The 14,801-nt window shown below is 49.3% G+C and overlaps 1 protein-coding gene across 3 annotated transcripts in view; it reads left to right on the top strand.

The window, feature by feature from the left end:
- Window positions 1-1,235: 1,235 nt before the first annotated feature.
- Window positions 1,236-14,801, top strand: part of SLC25A37 (solute carrier family 25 member 37) — a 31,393-nt gene continuing 17,827 nt past the window's right edge. The window contains exon 1 of one of the 3 annotated variants that reach the window (XM_014579742.2): window positions 1,236-1,500. In XM_014579742.2, the coding sequence (XP_014435228.2) occupies window positions 1,327-1,500 (174 nt within the window). In that variant the 5' untranslated portion in view covers window positions 1,236-1,326. The remainder of the gene's footprint in view (window positions 1,501-14,801) is intronic. The other 2 variants (XM_014579743.2, XM_025190978.2) reach the window with 2 other exon arrangements.

The following is a 14,801-nucleotide window of genomic DNA, read 5'->3' as shown; positions in this document are numbered from 1 at the left end:
TCATAAAGAAAACCCCTTCCACATCCAAAACCGATTTCAGTGGAAAATTTTGCAGCGGCCTCTTCCATTTCAGCTTCCTGCTCATGCACAGAAGTCTCTAACATGTAATTCTTTTAGTGAAGCGCTTGACCATGCATTATAGCATGCAGGTCCAACTCTTGCATGTATCAGAGGGGTGGCTATGTTAGCCTTCAGAGCCCTGCAAATCCACAGATACCTCCTTTATATCGTCAGGTATCTGCATCCACGGCACATTTTTACGGATACAAATTTTGCATCTAGAAGCCTGCCAATTTGCGAGTATTCGCTTTATATTGGCGGGTATCTGCCTCCGGGGATATCAGTGTGGATCTCCGGATTTTTTTCTTCTGAAGATATATGCTTAATTCCTGTGGAAATTTTTGCTAAAAATATGTTGGTATTTCATATTTTGCCAAAAAGTCTGGGGAAACTATTTGCTAATCAATTCTAGTTTTCAATGTATCAGCAGAGGGGCCTGAATACACGAGTCCCGTGGCTACAGATGCAAATACAGATTCAAATTTAGTAGCCGCACAGGGCTCTATTAGTCTGTATCCACAAAAACAACCAGGAGTCCTGTGGCATTTGAAAAACTTAACAGATTTGTTTGGGCACACACTTTCCTGGATGTTGGCCTCCCAAAGCGGATGCCCAAACAAATCTGAAGCAAAACACAGGACTATGTAGCACTTTAAAGACTAACAAGATAGTTTATTAGATGATGAGCTTTCGTGGGCCAGACCCACTGAGGAAGTGGGTCTGGCCCACGAAAGCTCATCATCTAATAAACCATCTTGTTAGTCTTTAAAGTGCTACATCGTCCTGTATTTTGCTTCAGCTACGCCAGACTAACACGGCTATATTTCTATCACTAGGCCAAATAAATCTGTTAGTCTTTAAAGTGCCACAGGACGGCTGGTTGCTTTTGCAGCTTTTTGCTGGCCACTCTCCTGCCTGAGCACTCTAGTCCTGTCCTGCAGCTCTTGCCTTCACAGCTCCCCCCAGCTGTGCTGCAGCTGGGGGGGGACCCAGCAGAAGTTTCCCCCTCCCCCTCCCTCTCTATGTTGATTTGCTACAAGGCACCCCACGACCCCTTATGCCAATGTAGCAGAGGGGCGCTGACGTCAGAATAGGAGGAGAAAGCCCCTCCCAATCAGCGGCCGACGCAGCTTCCAAGCCGGGCTGCCATTGGCGCAGGGAGACCAGGGGGCGTGGCCCTCCCCGGGGAGGGGGGCGGGGCTCCCTTTAAGAAGGGCTTGCCCTGGCGGCGCCCTCCCCCCACTCGCGCCTGCCTTGTTCGCGCGCATGGAGCTGAGCTGCGGCCGGGCGGCGGCGGGGCTGCCGGGGGTGGAGGCCGAGAGCCCGGGGGAGGACTACGAGAGCCTGCCCAGCGGCGCCTCCCTCTCCACCCACATGACAGCCGGGGCGGTGGCCGGCATCCTGGAGCACACGGTCATGTACCCCGTGGACTCGGTCAAGGTGCACGGCGCTGCAGGGCAGGAGGGGGGGGGGGGGTGCGTGTGTCCCGGGCTGGGGCCCCGTCCTGCTCCCCTTTGCATGCTTGCACGCGTGGGTGTGCGCGTGCAAACCGGCCCCCTTGCTTGTGCATGGAGGGTGGTGCAAACCGGGGTGGGCTGGGGTTGCAATTCTCCCCCCCTCCCCTCCCAAAGGGTGCTGGGCGTGTTTCCCTTTTCCTAGCTGTTGCACACGGGCGCTGTCCGCTTTGCAGCCCCCCATCTCCTCGCTGCACTGTGGGGGGCTTCCTCTTCCGATGTGCCGCTGGATCAGAGGGAGGCGTGTGCTGTGTTGCAAATAAGTGGGCATCTGCTGCTTCTCCTTGGGTTTGAAGGGGGGTAGAAGTTTCTCAGCCCCCCCCTCCTTCCTTTCTGTTGCACAACTGGGGAGCATGGGGCATCGTGGCCCTGTGCCACAGCGTAGGAAGCGGGCATAGGCAGGGACTGTAGCAAGTAGCAACACACTCCCAGCTGTCAGGCTGCTTGGGAAGGGCTGTGCGCTTTTGGACTCGTGCCTGTAGCACTCACAAGTGGGAGATTTTCCGAGGAGGGAGTGTAAAGAGGAGAGGGGGGTTGCAAGCGTGATTTGCAGCCTGCACGAATGTGCAAAAGGCTGTTGATCCTGCAGCGGTAGCTTAGTCTTCCTTCCTGACTTGGAAGGAGTTGGACTAGAGGGGAGGATGTAACCGTACAGGGTCTGAGGTGCAGCGGAGTGCAGCATGGCTGGTAAGAGAGGGAAAAGTCCATATTGTGTCATGTTCCTGCTTCACGTGCATCCAGGGAGAGCTGGTTTGCCTTGAAGTGTCAAGTTAATAACGTGGGTTGTGAAACCCTCAATGAGCCTGTCTGTGGAACCTGTTGGAGCCCTTTTCAAGGGCGTTTGAACATGTTCTGCTTGCAGCGAAATCTTGTAAAGGAGGTAGCGATGCCAGTTTGGGAGTTCTGCAAAGTTTGAGTCTCCAGGATGCTCGATGTCGGAGCCCAGGTTAGGGTGATCTAGGTGAGTGTCAGAAGTGGGGCTGCAACCTATAGGAGCCAGATTACAATCATTGTTTAATGGGTCTGTTCCCTGCAGGCCATGGAGGCTTGAACACAGCCCGGCAGCAAATGCTCTTTGTCCAGCATGAGGGCACAGTTTGATTAACTGGTCTGGGTGGCAAAGTGCTAGCTCAGCCCCTCTGGAGGATGATAAAAGCTAACCATGTGGCCGTGTGCATTTAGTTCTGACTTAATGTTTATGCATGTATGTGCCCGTCTAGACAGGTCGCTGACTTCTGACAGGGCTGTTAATAATCCCGCAAGATGGTTATGATGATTAAATCCTGTTTGTGTTCTGGTGTGCTGCAGTGCAAATTAGCCTGTTTTCAGGAAAGATGTGGAGAAATTGGGGAAGGTCCAGAGAAGAGCAACAAAAATGATTCAAGGCCTAGAAAGCATGATTTATGAGGGAAGACTGAAAGAACTGGGCTTGTTTAGTGTGGAAAAGAGAAGACGGAAAGGAACCATAACCGCTTTTAAGTACCTAAAAGGGTGTTAACAAGGAGGAGGGAGAAAAATTATTCTCCTTAACCTCTGGTGATAGGACAAGACACAAGAGTTCAAAAAGAGCTAGATAGATTCATGGAGTTTGGGTCCATCAATAGCTATTAGCCAGGATGGGTAGGAATGGTGTCTTTAGTCTCTGTTTGTCTGGATATGGGTGACAGGAGAGGGATCACTTGAGGATTTCCTGTTGTGTTCCCTCCCTCTGAGGCTTCTCAACCCTTTTTTTAAAAAATATATATATAAGTACCCACCCTCCCCTTTAAAAAAAAAAAAAAAAAAAAGTACCGCCAGTACCTACAGTTTTCAGACACACACTAATTTTTTCTACCGTTTCAACACATTGGCTTAAACAACATAATCGTAGCCATGCGGGCGATGACATTTTTGGGTATAAAAAGTACAGAAATAGTAAAGCTCTGTAAAACTTAAAGCAAACATTTAATTCTCTCCAAATTTCAGTTGTGTTAACGAAACCCCTCAGACTTCTCTCGAGTACCCCTAAAGGTACTTCTACCACTGGTTGAGAAACACTGCTCAGGGGCATCTGGTATTGGCCATTGTTGGCAGACAGGATACTGGGCTAGATGGGCCTTTGGTCTGACCCAGTATGGCCGTTCTTATGCTCTAAGGGAGGTTTAGGTTGGACATTAGGAAAAACTTCCTGTCGGGATGGTTAAGACACTGGAATAAAATGTCTGGGGAGTGTCAAGGTATTTATTATTGGAGAGATTTAAGAGCAGATTAGACAAACACCTGTTTAGATGGTGCTTGGTCTTGTCATGAGTGCGGGAGACTGGACTTGATGATCTCTCGAGGTCCCTTCCAGTTCTAGTGTTCTATAAGTCTTTGTGTGTTAAAACACTGAGGTTACTCCTAACAACTCTATAATGAAAGGAAGATTTAAAAGGTGTCAGAGGTTGTATGGATCTCAGAATAATTATTTTGACTTCAAAAAGTTGGTCTTGATTTCTGCTAATGATATAGCCATTCTCAAACAAATTGCGTCTTAAAGTCAACAGAAAATAAGGCTATAAAGAAAGCAAACTGATTTGTAAGTGACAAAGACCTTTTAAGAGGTGCGTCAATAGATTTAGTGAGCTGGCAGGCTTAAGAATAGGAACAAACCATGGGTAATGAGAACTGGCAGAATTCTCCTGGCCCCAGATTTCATTGCAAATCCCAGTTCACTGATGGTTTGCAAACCTGGGTGGAAAAAATGTGAAATTGATTAGTTTCATATGGTATTTGTCTGAAACCAGACAGAACTCCAATGTGACCCGAAACCGAGTGGGTGGCAGATGGATACATCTTACACAGCTCGGTGTGTGATATCTGCCAAGTCTAGTGCAAAAGTAAAATAACTTATTTGCTTACAGCAGGTGCCTAAGACTTTACTCTGTGCCCTGAGAGAGAGGATGGCCCTGCGGTGAACAGGGCAGTAAGATGTCTGGGTTCTGTTTCTGCAGGAAATCTGCTTTGGTGTGTTAAGGTGGGTCTACACTGAAACACCACGAAAGAAGAGCCAACAACAGGAGGGCTCCAAGATTGGGTCAACTCACTCAGGCTTGCATTTTGAGGCCAAAGTTGATGATGTAGGTATTCCCGCCTCTGCCTAGAGGCCGGGCTCTGAGACTAGGATCCAGGCAGAAGGGAACATCTCTATTGCTGATTTAACCCCTATAGCATGGGCCTGACTCCATTGTCGCATGGGACGTGCTGCTGTGTCTTTCCCTTGTGTGTGTTTTCCTCGTTAGTAGGGATGTTAATGGGCAACTGGTTAAACCTGGTAAGCACCTGGTAAGCCAGTTACCTGGTAAGCACCCATATTGGGTGATGCTTACTCGGTAACGGTTCCAGTCCCCCACTGGACTGTCGGAAGCAGGGGCAGCCACCGTGGCAGCTCCTGCAGGGAGAAACCAGAGGCACGGGCGGCCGGTCTAGAGTAGCCCCTGCCTGCGGTGGAGATTGCTGTAGCCTGACCCTAGTGGGCGGGGAGGTTGCTCCAGCCCCACTGAAGCGGCTCCCCTCCCCACCCTCCTTTAATGGGTTAAATGTAGTGTTGGCACTACATTTAACCAGACGGGATTGTACATCCCTACTCAATAATCAGCTGTGGCTAATATCTACCTTGCCTATGGCAAGAGGCAATGTTGTTACTACAGGCAGTCCCCGAATTACGCGGATCCGACTTATGTCGGATCCGCAGTTACGAACGGGGCCGTTCCTCTCCCTGGTCTCCAGCAGCCCCTGCCCCGGGCTTCCTGGAATCAGCCGCTGATCAGTTTCAGCAGCAGCTGACTTGGGGATGCCTTGGGTTCTTAAGTTGAATCTGTATGTAAGTCAGAACTGGCGTCCAGATTCAGCCGCTGTTGAAACTGATCAGTTTCAGCAGCGGCTGAATCTGGACGCCAGTTCCGACTTACATACAGATTCAACTTAAGAACAAACCTACAGTCCCTATCTTGTACGTAACCCAGGGACTGCCTGTATTGTAAATCTGAGCTCATTGCACAGAAGTAGTTCTTGTTGCTCATGGATAACAGTACTTTGTACAAAGCCGCTAGTCTTCACAACCTATCTACTATGTCTCATGCCCCAGTGTTCCTAAGTAGGTAGTTTGATGAGCCTCCCTATTAATAGTAGGGTGGGGCTACTCAACTTTGGCATCCCCGGGGGCCACAATGATACTCACAGCACATGCCGAGGGGCCACAACTTAAGTGTGGTTGCATAGACGTGTAAATATATATGCAAATAGCTTTTCATACTGACTGGCATGAATACAAAGCAATTCCCACAGTGCCCCGGCTCCCGGCACCTCCTCCCTGGGGGCTAGAAACGCCGACACCCTGTACCTGTCTGTTCCAGCCAGCCCGTCCGCTTGCATCTTTCAGTGCTCACCTCACTTGGGAGACACCTTGCTGTTATGGAACATGTTCCCAGTGGAGGCCATCTTCAAAGGTTCCTACTCACAGGCCGCGTGATGAGCCTCATGTAAACCCAAACCACACCACAGGCCTCAAACTGGCCGCGGGTTGAGTAGCCCTGTAGTAGGGCATGTCACTGTTAAGTGAATTGTTTCAAAACAGTCTGGGGCTCTTTCCTAGTTCCAACACATGATGCACTGTTGCTATCTAGAAGCATGTTACCCTAATGGTAAGTTAGAGATGGTGAAGACCTGTAAGAGCTATTAGATTGTAGGTTTTCAATGGGAGTAGAGTTGCCTTGCCTTTGCCAAATGGGAGAGAGATCCCAAGTAAATCTTGATGTGAAAAGAGTTGAGAGCTGATACAGGAGATAAACCAGAGTAAGTACAGGGCTGTATGAAATGATAGTAGAAAGATCCCTTTTAGGGAAGGAGAGGAAATGCCAGGTTCTGCATGAGATGCTATTAATGCGCTAGACACTTCCACGCTGACGGATCAGCGTACAGGAAATATTCTCATGCCCATTTGTTCCTCTCTTATTCCTGATTTCCATCCTCGTAGGAGTATCTCATGATGAACCAGTGTCTTTTGGTTCTTTCTTGCAACGTCTTTAGGTCACTGAATTGTGCTGGATCGGTTGTGCCAAAGCACGCTTTTTCAAAGTTTGTAGACCTGTGTTGACTGCGGGGATCAGTTTTCTCATACGGCTTAAGTTAATGGCGTAAATAGCTAATGTGAACCCTAAGCCACCTGCCTATTCATGCTTGCAGGCAGTTATAATGAGCATACTGTATTTTGCCAAGTCATGGTTAGAGTTGCATATTCTCACTCAGGACTTTCCGGTGTTATTCAAGTGGGCATTTCCTCTACTGGGAAATTGGTGGGGAGAGGGAGAAAATGAAAGTGAAGTCTGTTTTCTTTTAAGCAGAGCTCCTCTGTAGCAGGGTTAAATACACTGAGATCTACTTCATGGACAAGTGGAATGAAAGTCCTAAATTGCTTCACCATTTGATTACTCATGCAGGGCAGGCCTACAGCTCCGTGGGGGATTGACTGAAGTTAAGCAACTTCAGCTGTGAGTAGTGTAGCTGAATTCTACATACATCAATTTACTTACTGCAGTGTCTTCCCTGTGGCATGTTGACGGGTGGGGCTCTCCTGTCCTCTCCTCAACAAGAAGCGCAAGGGGTGGAGTACCAGAGCCAATCGGAGAACGATTGGCCGTCAGTTTATCCATCTATACTAGACCTGATCAATTGATCCCTACTGGGTTGATCATTGCTCCATCGATCCGGTCGGTAATGATGACAAGCCTAATATAAGGTGTTCTCTGATGGGTGGGATGACTTGATTGCAGTACTTCAGTACTGCAGTACTTAGAGGGTACGCTCCACCAGAAGTTCTCAAAGGTGAGTAAATGTTGGCTCCATTCTGTGGATATGGAAACTGAGGCACAGCACCTAAGCAGTTGGCCCCACATCACACGGAGTAGAATTCAGACCTTGCGCTTTTTAGTTCTGTGTTCTGCTCACTAGATAATACTGCCTTCTATGGAATCCCTTCTCTCAAAAACCATCCTATGGACGGGAGGAACCTGGAGGGTTATGGGGCCTGGCACGGTGGCATCAGGCGCCACCCCACCCATACGCTCATCACATGGCTTCTCCATGGTGATGGGACGCAGAGCACCGTGGCCCCAGGACGCGCTGCTTCCCTCCACCATGGAGAAGTAGGCGTGGTGGGTCAGGGTGCAGCAGAGCAGGCTTCTGGGCTGTCTGGCTCCTGCTGTCTGGGTGGTGAGATTGCTGCTGTGCCAGGCCCCTTATAATCTCCTGGGCTGTGTTGCTTGGGGGAGGATGAAAGGGAGCAGGTTTGGGGCCAGAGCAGATATGGGGCACTGGGAGAGAGGGTTGTCCCATGCCTCCCTTGGCAGCGCCCAGGTGCCAAGTACCTCTGAAAGTGAAAAGAAGTGCCCGTTCCAGCAGCATTGTATGGAGAAATGGTAGCAGCAAAGATGCCAAGGACTTACCCAGCCGTGTCTTTCCTGGAACTTCCCCTCTGCTGGGTGCTCCTGTTACATTCCTGACTGTAACTTTCGTCCCATCGGGTGTCATTTTTGAGAGCTTCCTTCGAGGTTTCCTCTCTCAAAGGTTGTTTCAGGGGTCCAAGGCTCTGCTGACTTCAGGGGCAGCTGTCCTGCTGCAGCAAACTGCAAATAATGAGAAGCTGGGTGGGACGTAAGGATGTAAGCGATTAATCGACTAGTCAACTATCTGATAAGCAAAAGCTAGTCGATTAGTCACTCCTTTCCTCTCTCCCCTCCTCTCCCCCTCCCAAGCTGCCTTCATCAGAAAGAGGCAGCCAGTGGGGGGGGGGAGAGAAGGAGGTGCTGTGGGGAGCCGTTTCCCCCCAGCTCCGTGGGAGGGGTCAGGGTGCAGCTGCGGCAGTTCCACCTTTGAAGTGTAGGAATGTCCCTGGGGACATTTCAAAGCGGAAGCACCGGATGGAGCCTGGGGTTAGTTCCCTGCAGGCTCCATGCCACGTTTCGATCTTTGAAATACACGAGCCACTGCTGGGGCTCTTGTACATTTAAGGCGGAAGGCCAGCGGGCTCTTGCTACATTTCAAAGCGGAAGCGCCCTTGTCGACTATTCGATTAGTCGATGGGAATTCCATTGACTGTTTGGCTAGTTGATCGATCTCATTTTAACATCCCTAGTGGTGCCAGGTTGCTTCCAGCTGTAGGGCTCAGCGCTCGTTACGGAGGAGGAGGATCATATCCTTACGGAGAGGGGCAGTGACTTAGCCAAGGACACCCAGTGGCAGAGCCAGGAATTGAATTATGCCTCCTGGGGCCTGGTTTAGTACCAGCTAGACTGTCTTTTATAGCGTTCTGTGTCTGACTCCATGCTTCGGTCCTGGGCTAAGTCCCTCTTGGACTGGTGCTGGCGTGGTTAAGGCAGAGTGCTGCCACTTTGAGATATGAATTTAATTCCTGACTTGGCCACAAACTCCCTGTTGGCCTTAGGGCTAGCTCATTGGTGCCTGTTTCCCTGTCTGTAAAGTGAGGATGATAATCACTTCCTTGTATACTTTCAGCTGGGGGGAGTGTGTGGAGCAATGTTCCCTGTAAGCTGAGCGCTTGGGCGGCCCACCCAGGTGAGCTTCAGGTGCTGCCCAGCTGATTGGCAGAGTTCTTACGGCTACCTGCAGCTGGCAACATGTGTTTCTGTTGGTGGTGCACATCTACGCATGCCTCAGTGCACACAATAAAATTCATTCTGCACATGAATGGAAAAAATTAGAGGGAACATTGATTAGGGGCTGTGTGTTTGTACATGGCCTAACAATGACTCTTGAGTATTAATCAAGGCTCCTAAGTAATACTGTATTAATGAAGTATTTGGAATCTGACTTTGCCAGTGCAGTAGGTAAACATTATTCCTTTCTGCCTGATGAAGAAACTGAGTCAGTGTTTGACTGCTTCCCAGAAGCCTCAGAGTGTGTCTCAGAGCTAGAATTAGAAATCGGTCTCAGAGTGTGTCTCAGAGCTAGAATTAGAAATCGGTCTCAGAGTGTGTCTCAGTCCTATGGGCTGATACAGTTGTACACGTTTTACAGAGCAGGATTAAGCTTTCATCTTCCTCTGAGAACCTCTCCCTTTAGCACTGACTTATGTGAGGTGATTTTCTTGTCCCCTGCAGTGACAGTGAAACTATTTTATTAATACAGTTGCTTGTTAAAAACAAGATGTTTCAAAGTACTCGTGGGCATTTTATACCAGGGGAGACGCATGGCTGGAATTCCTAGGATACTTTAAGACTATTTGAAGCTTTTGGATACATTAATTACACACTGTCTTGATGAGAGAATGTATTCCACATCTTGGGCTGTCGAAAAACTTGACTTCTAGTGACTTTCTCTTGGTAATAGAAGTGGTCAGTATCCCAGCAATAATTTTAGAGAAGCCAAAGCTCCAGCAAATTGCTTGTTGTAACGTGTGTTGGTTGTGATGCTGCATTTCCATTTTCTAAAACAGTGGTCCGCAACCTTTTGGGGCTGCTCATGCGCCTGGGGTCAGGGCCGGGGTGACTCTGCGGGCGCACATAAATGCCCCAGCGAGCACCATGGGGGCCATGGTTCTAAAACAATTGACTGAACATTGCTTACAAGAAGGCCTGTGAACTTCTGCTGCTTCTTACATAATAGTAGTGGTGAAATACAGGGATTAGCGCAGGAAAACTCCTGATAAACTAACTCTCTGGACTGAATTTTTTGGAGTTCTGTTAACGGTTAAGCAGTCCTTCCTCTGACATCCAGTTTATTGATGTAAGTAAGCGTTTGTGTCCATGTTATCTTTAGGTGAAAAATTTAAATATTTGTTTGGGTGTTGATTACTGCATACGTGTCCATCAGTGTTCTTGGTGCCCTTGAAAATCTTTAAAAAGAAAAAAACACTAACAAAGAGAGGCATTGCTTACCCCAGCTGAAGTCAAATAACCCAGTGACAAGATACAGCAGCGTAACCTCCCTGCAGCATCCTCCCCCGACACGCTGCTACCTACTCCTGCCTGACCTCTGTCTCCTCTATCCGTTAAATTAAATCTCATTTGTTACAAGTCTCTCAATGACATCAGAGTTTCTCTAGTTATTCGGCACGTGAGCCTCGCCTCTTCCCTTTGATCCCTGGATAGTATTCCTGTGTCCGGGAGAGCACTTAAACCCTTGAATGTGTATCAGGGGCAGCAGGAGCTGCTGGGGGCAGCAGGAGCTGCTGGGGGCAGCAGGAGCTGCTGGGGGCAGCAGGAGCTGCTGGGGGCAGCAGGAGGCATGTGGCAAGGCAGTGGCAGACCTGGGCAGTGAGGCCGTGGCAGAGCCAGGGTGAGAAATGTCTGGGCTGGGGCTTGGGTAGTAATCAATATAATGGTGTTCTGTTGATATGTGTTAGTAGTTACATTGCTGAACTGTCATTGCTCATTAAAAGTGCTGTCATATGGGTGGAATTCGGGTCAATGTTGCATTTTATTAATATCAGCAGAACTGACGTAAATGGGGCCTGCGTGTAGTGTAGGCTTGCTTAATCTTTGTATTCGTGCCCGTCCGCGTCCGAGAAGCTATTTGCATATATAGTTGCAACCCCGCTTAAGTCTGCAGCCCTTGGCATGTGCTGTGAGTATCATTGTGGCCCCCCGGGGCTTCCAAAGTGGAGCAGCCCCGGCTTACTGGGAACATGGATGCTGATCCTCCTGGCTGCTACCTTTCAGAGTCCTGATTCTGTACCTTCTTGACCTCCAGTAGCATTTGCAACATGGTTTCAGAATCACCTGCCGCATTCCTATGAGAGATGTAAAATCCCATTTAATCAGTTAACCAGTTAAATGTTATGTTTAACCCGTTAACCACTTAAATGAGGTAAGTGGGAGGCTGCCCCTCCGTGCTGGAGCGGCTCTGGCTGGGCTGGGGTGTCCATGCCTGCAATGCGACCGGCTCCACTGGGCTGCAGCAGCCTCCTGCCAGTGATGGATGGGGGGGGGGGGGGGGCTGTTCCAGACCTTGCTGGTTACCATAACTGGTTAATATCAGCCAGGAAGGGTGATGCTAAGCAGTTAACCAGTCACATCCCTGGATTCTGTATTCAGTTGAAAGGGCAGAAGTGGAAGTTTGGAGCTAGGGAGGAAGACTTGTGAAGGGCATAGGAATTAGAACGTCAACCCTGCACTATCCTCGAAGTAGAACTTGGTGAAACTTGTGTGTGTGTCACTATGGTTCTGCTTTGCCTCTTGTCAAAAAGCACATTGTGGATGAAAGCTTCCTCCTTTGTGCGAAGGTCTGGGTCATAAAGCAGGAAGGGAGCTAATGCAGCTAAGTGCTTAGGGCAGGACTAATCCAAAATGTGGTAGGAAGTCTAGTGAACTCCCATGTTGTAGCCACGTGCTGACTAGCAGCATAAGAGGAAGCCAGGTCTGCCTCGGAGGAGAACTCCTAAACTCTTCCTTAACTGGCTACTAGGGGGCTGTGCCCCCAGCTCGCTAACTCCCCTCTCTCTGGGGATGGGGGTGTAGGGATCTGGCCAGGAGGAGGGTGCAGGAGTCGGCCGGGGACAGGGTGTCTAGCTTTGGGAGGGGGCAGGTGCAGGGCCTTGGTGAAGGGGGTGCATGAGGGTGCAGGGTGTCAGTGGAGAGGGGGTGTGAGGTTTCGGCTTGGGGGGGGGGTATGACTGAGAGGGCTGGGGATGCAGGGTCTTGGCCGAGAGGGGAATGTGAGGGGGCTGGGGGTACATGGAGGGGGTGCAGCTTGCACCTCCTGCCTCCCTGGAGCACCGGGGAGGGGGGAGGCCAGCAACTGAGGGGGGAGGGATGGTGGGACGCAGAGTACTGCAATGAGGTCACTGTCATCCTATAGGGAGATTCTATTTTTTATACATAATATATTATATAAAATGAGAGTGAGAGCCTGAGATACATCTGAAATGATTAGCAATGTCTAGAATTTATTGGGGGTGGGGGAAAATAAGCTAAACATTTGATTCCCTCTCCCCCCCCTTCTTTCCTTTGTTTGTCCAGATAAAACAAATAATCGTGGTACAGGTAGACACGTCGTGATCTGGACTTTTGTAGTGTCAAGCAACATGCCTGGTCTGGTATCACGGGGGTGACCCCATGGGGCCACGAGCGTTAAGTCATAGAGCCCCCGGTGGCAGTGGGGCGACTGGGTGGGACGCAGAGTGCCTCCACCACCCCGTCGGTGGCAGCAGAGCTGTGGGGCAAAAGCGGCCACCCTTGTGGCAGCAAAGTAATGGGGGGAAGCAAAGCGCTCCCCCCCCCCCCCCCTCCAGGGGAAAGCAGAGCCATGGGTGGCAGCGGGATGGGCAAGCAGGAAAAGCAGAGCCCCTGCCCCCCAGTCTGGCAAATTCTCTGGTCCAGGAACACTCAGATGCTGAGGGTGCCAGACTAGGGAAGTTCAACCTGTACCGCTGTAGGACTTATCAGACTCCCCTTGCCTTTAGTGGACTTCGGCTCAGGCATGTAATGAACCCGTCAAACTGATATCCAGGGCATCTGTGTAACAGGTTTTGAATGGATCAGCAAACCCGGCAGGTGAATGAAGGTGTTAGATAATCCTCTAGTCCTGTATGTTGTTCATGCCCAGGCCTCTGCAAGGAGTCTGGTGGCTTGCGTTCAGCATTGCCTCCTTTAAGTAAACTGAAACCAGCTGAACTGGATAGCTTTAATTGTTCTGTAGGCTTCTGCTGCTTATGCAATGCGGATTATTGTAAGTGGTCGGGGGAAACGCTTTCTTGATCACTGAAGTAAGACTGGGAGGTTTCTAACGAGCCTTTTTGCTGACTTCACTCAAGCATCTGAAAAGGCGGAGCCACCAACCTCAGCCCTGTTTTGGTGTGTCTACGCTGCAGACTTTTGCTGGCATTGTTGGAGTGTTGGCTAGGGAACGAAGAGCAGTGATTCTTACCTGACACAGCGGTGCTGGGAAAATCCCCGAGCGTTAGAAGCAGTTACACCCACAAAGCCACGTTTCTGCTCCTATAGCTTGTGAGACTTGGGGGAGCAGCAGTGTACATGGGAGGGGGGACGGGTGTGTATTGTGGGGTGAAATGATCTCTCCAGGTAAAAATGCAGCATTGCTGGTAGAACAGACTGTTCTGCCTAGTGGTTGGGGATAGTCAGGGCCCTAGATGCAAATTGCAATTCATAGTAATTTCTGTGCATCTGACATGAGGTTCTGAATGCATAAATAACGGCTGCAAAATTCCTGTATATTGAAGTATGGTTAGTTTACCTGCTCAGGATTTAGGATGGGTCAGATCAGGGGGGAGGGAGAGCTCAGTGGGTTGAGCATTGGCCTGCTAAACCCAGGGTTATGAGTTCAATCCTTGCAGAGGCCATTTAGGGATTTGGGGCAAAAATTTGTCAGGGATGGTACTTGGTCCTGCTGTGAAGGCAGGGGACTGGACTCAATGACCTTTCAAGGTCCCTTCCAGTTCTAGGAGATAGGCAATCTCCATTATAAAAAAAAAAAAAAGCAGATGAGGAAAATTAACTCCTTTTGATAGAAGGCAGCTGAATAGGTGTGAGCCTGCATGTTGACTTCCAAGTTGATTATCAGAGGGGTATCCAAGTTGATGCAACACTTAATTGCAATGAATCTAAACAGTTATTTTCCATTTAAAACTTCATTAATAACAATACCTAGTTCTTACACAGATCTTCCTAAGATCTCAAAGCCCCTTACAAAGGAGACCAATATAATTGTTGCCATATTGCAAATGGGGAAACTGAGGCAGAGGGGCACATGACTTAACCATGGTCACTCAGTAGGTCAGTGGCAGAGCTGAGAAAACAGATCTCCAGAGTCCTGGTCCAGTGCTCTATCCATCATACATAGCTTATTCCTGGCTGCTCTGAGCATAAACCAATCAGGAGGAGGTAAGGTACTTTGCATGTCACAGGGTCAAAGCTCTTAGCTTTAATGGATGGAACTTACTGCTTTGGACAAGATGGAGCACCTTGTTTCTTTCATTACTAAACATTAATTCCTTTTAAAATCCGACTCCTTGGGCTGGACCAGAATATGTTTTAGCCTGTGCGAAAAGGGCAGACGGGAGCGGTTTGCTTGTGAACCTGTGTGACTAAAGAGGGTGTGGCGTAGAAGTATTTCAAAATTCCTTTAGTTCTTTTGCGGGCAGTCACATGTTTTCATGAGTATCTGCGATTGGTTGCCGTTTAAAACTGAGCTGTCTTTGTTTGCTGTGTGGGTTTAACTAATCCGGCTTCTCTG

Source organism: Pelodiscus sinensis, chromosome 28 (assembly GCF_049634645.1).
Source record: "Pelodiscus sinensis isolate JC-2024 chromosome 28, ASM4963464v1, whole genome shotgun sequence".
NCBI lineage: Eukaryota > Metazoa > Chordata > Testudines > Trionychidae > Pelodiscus > Pelodiscus sinensis.
This window is presented reverse-complemented; position numbering and strand designations above follow the sequence as displayed.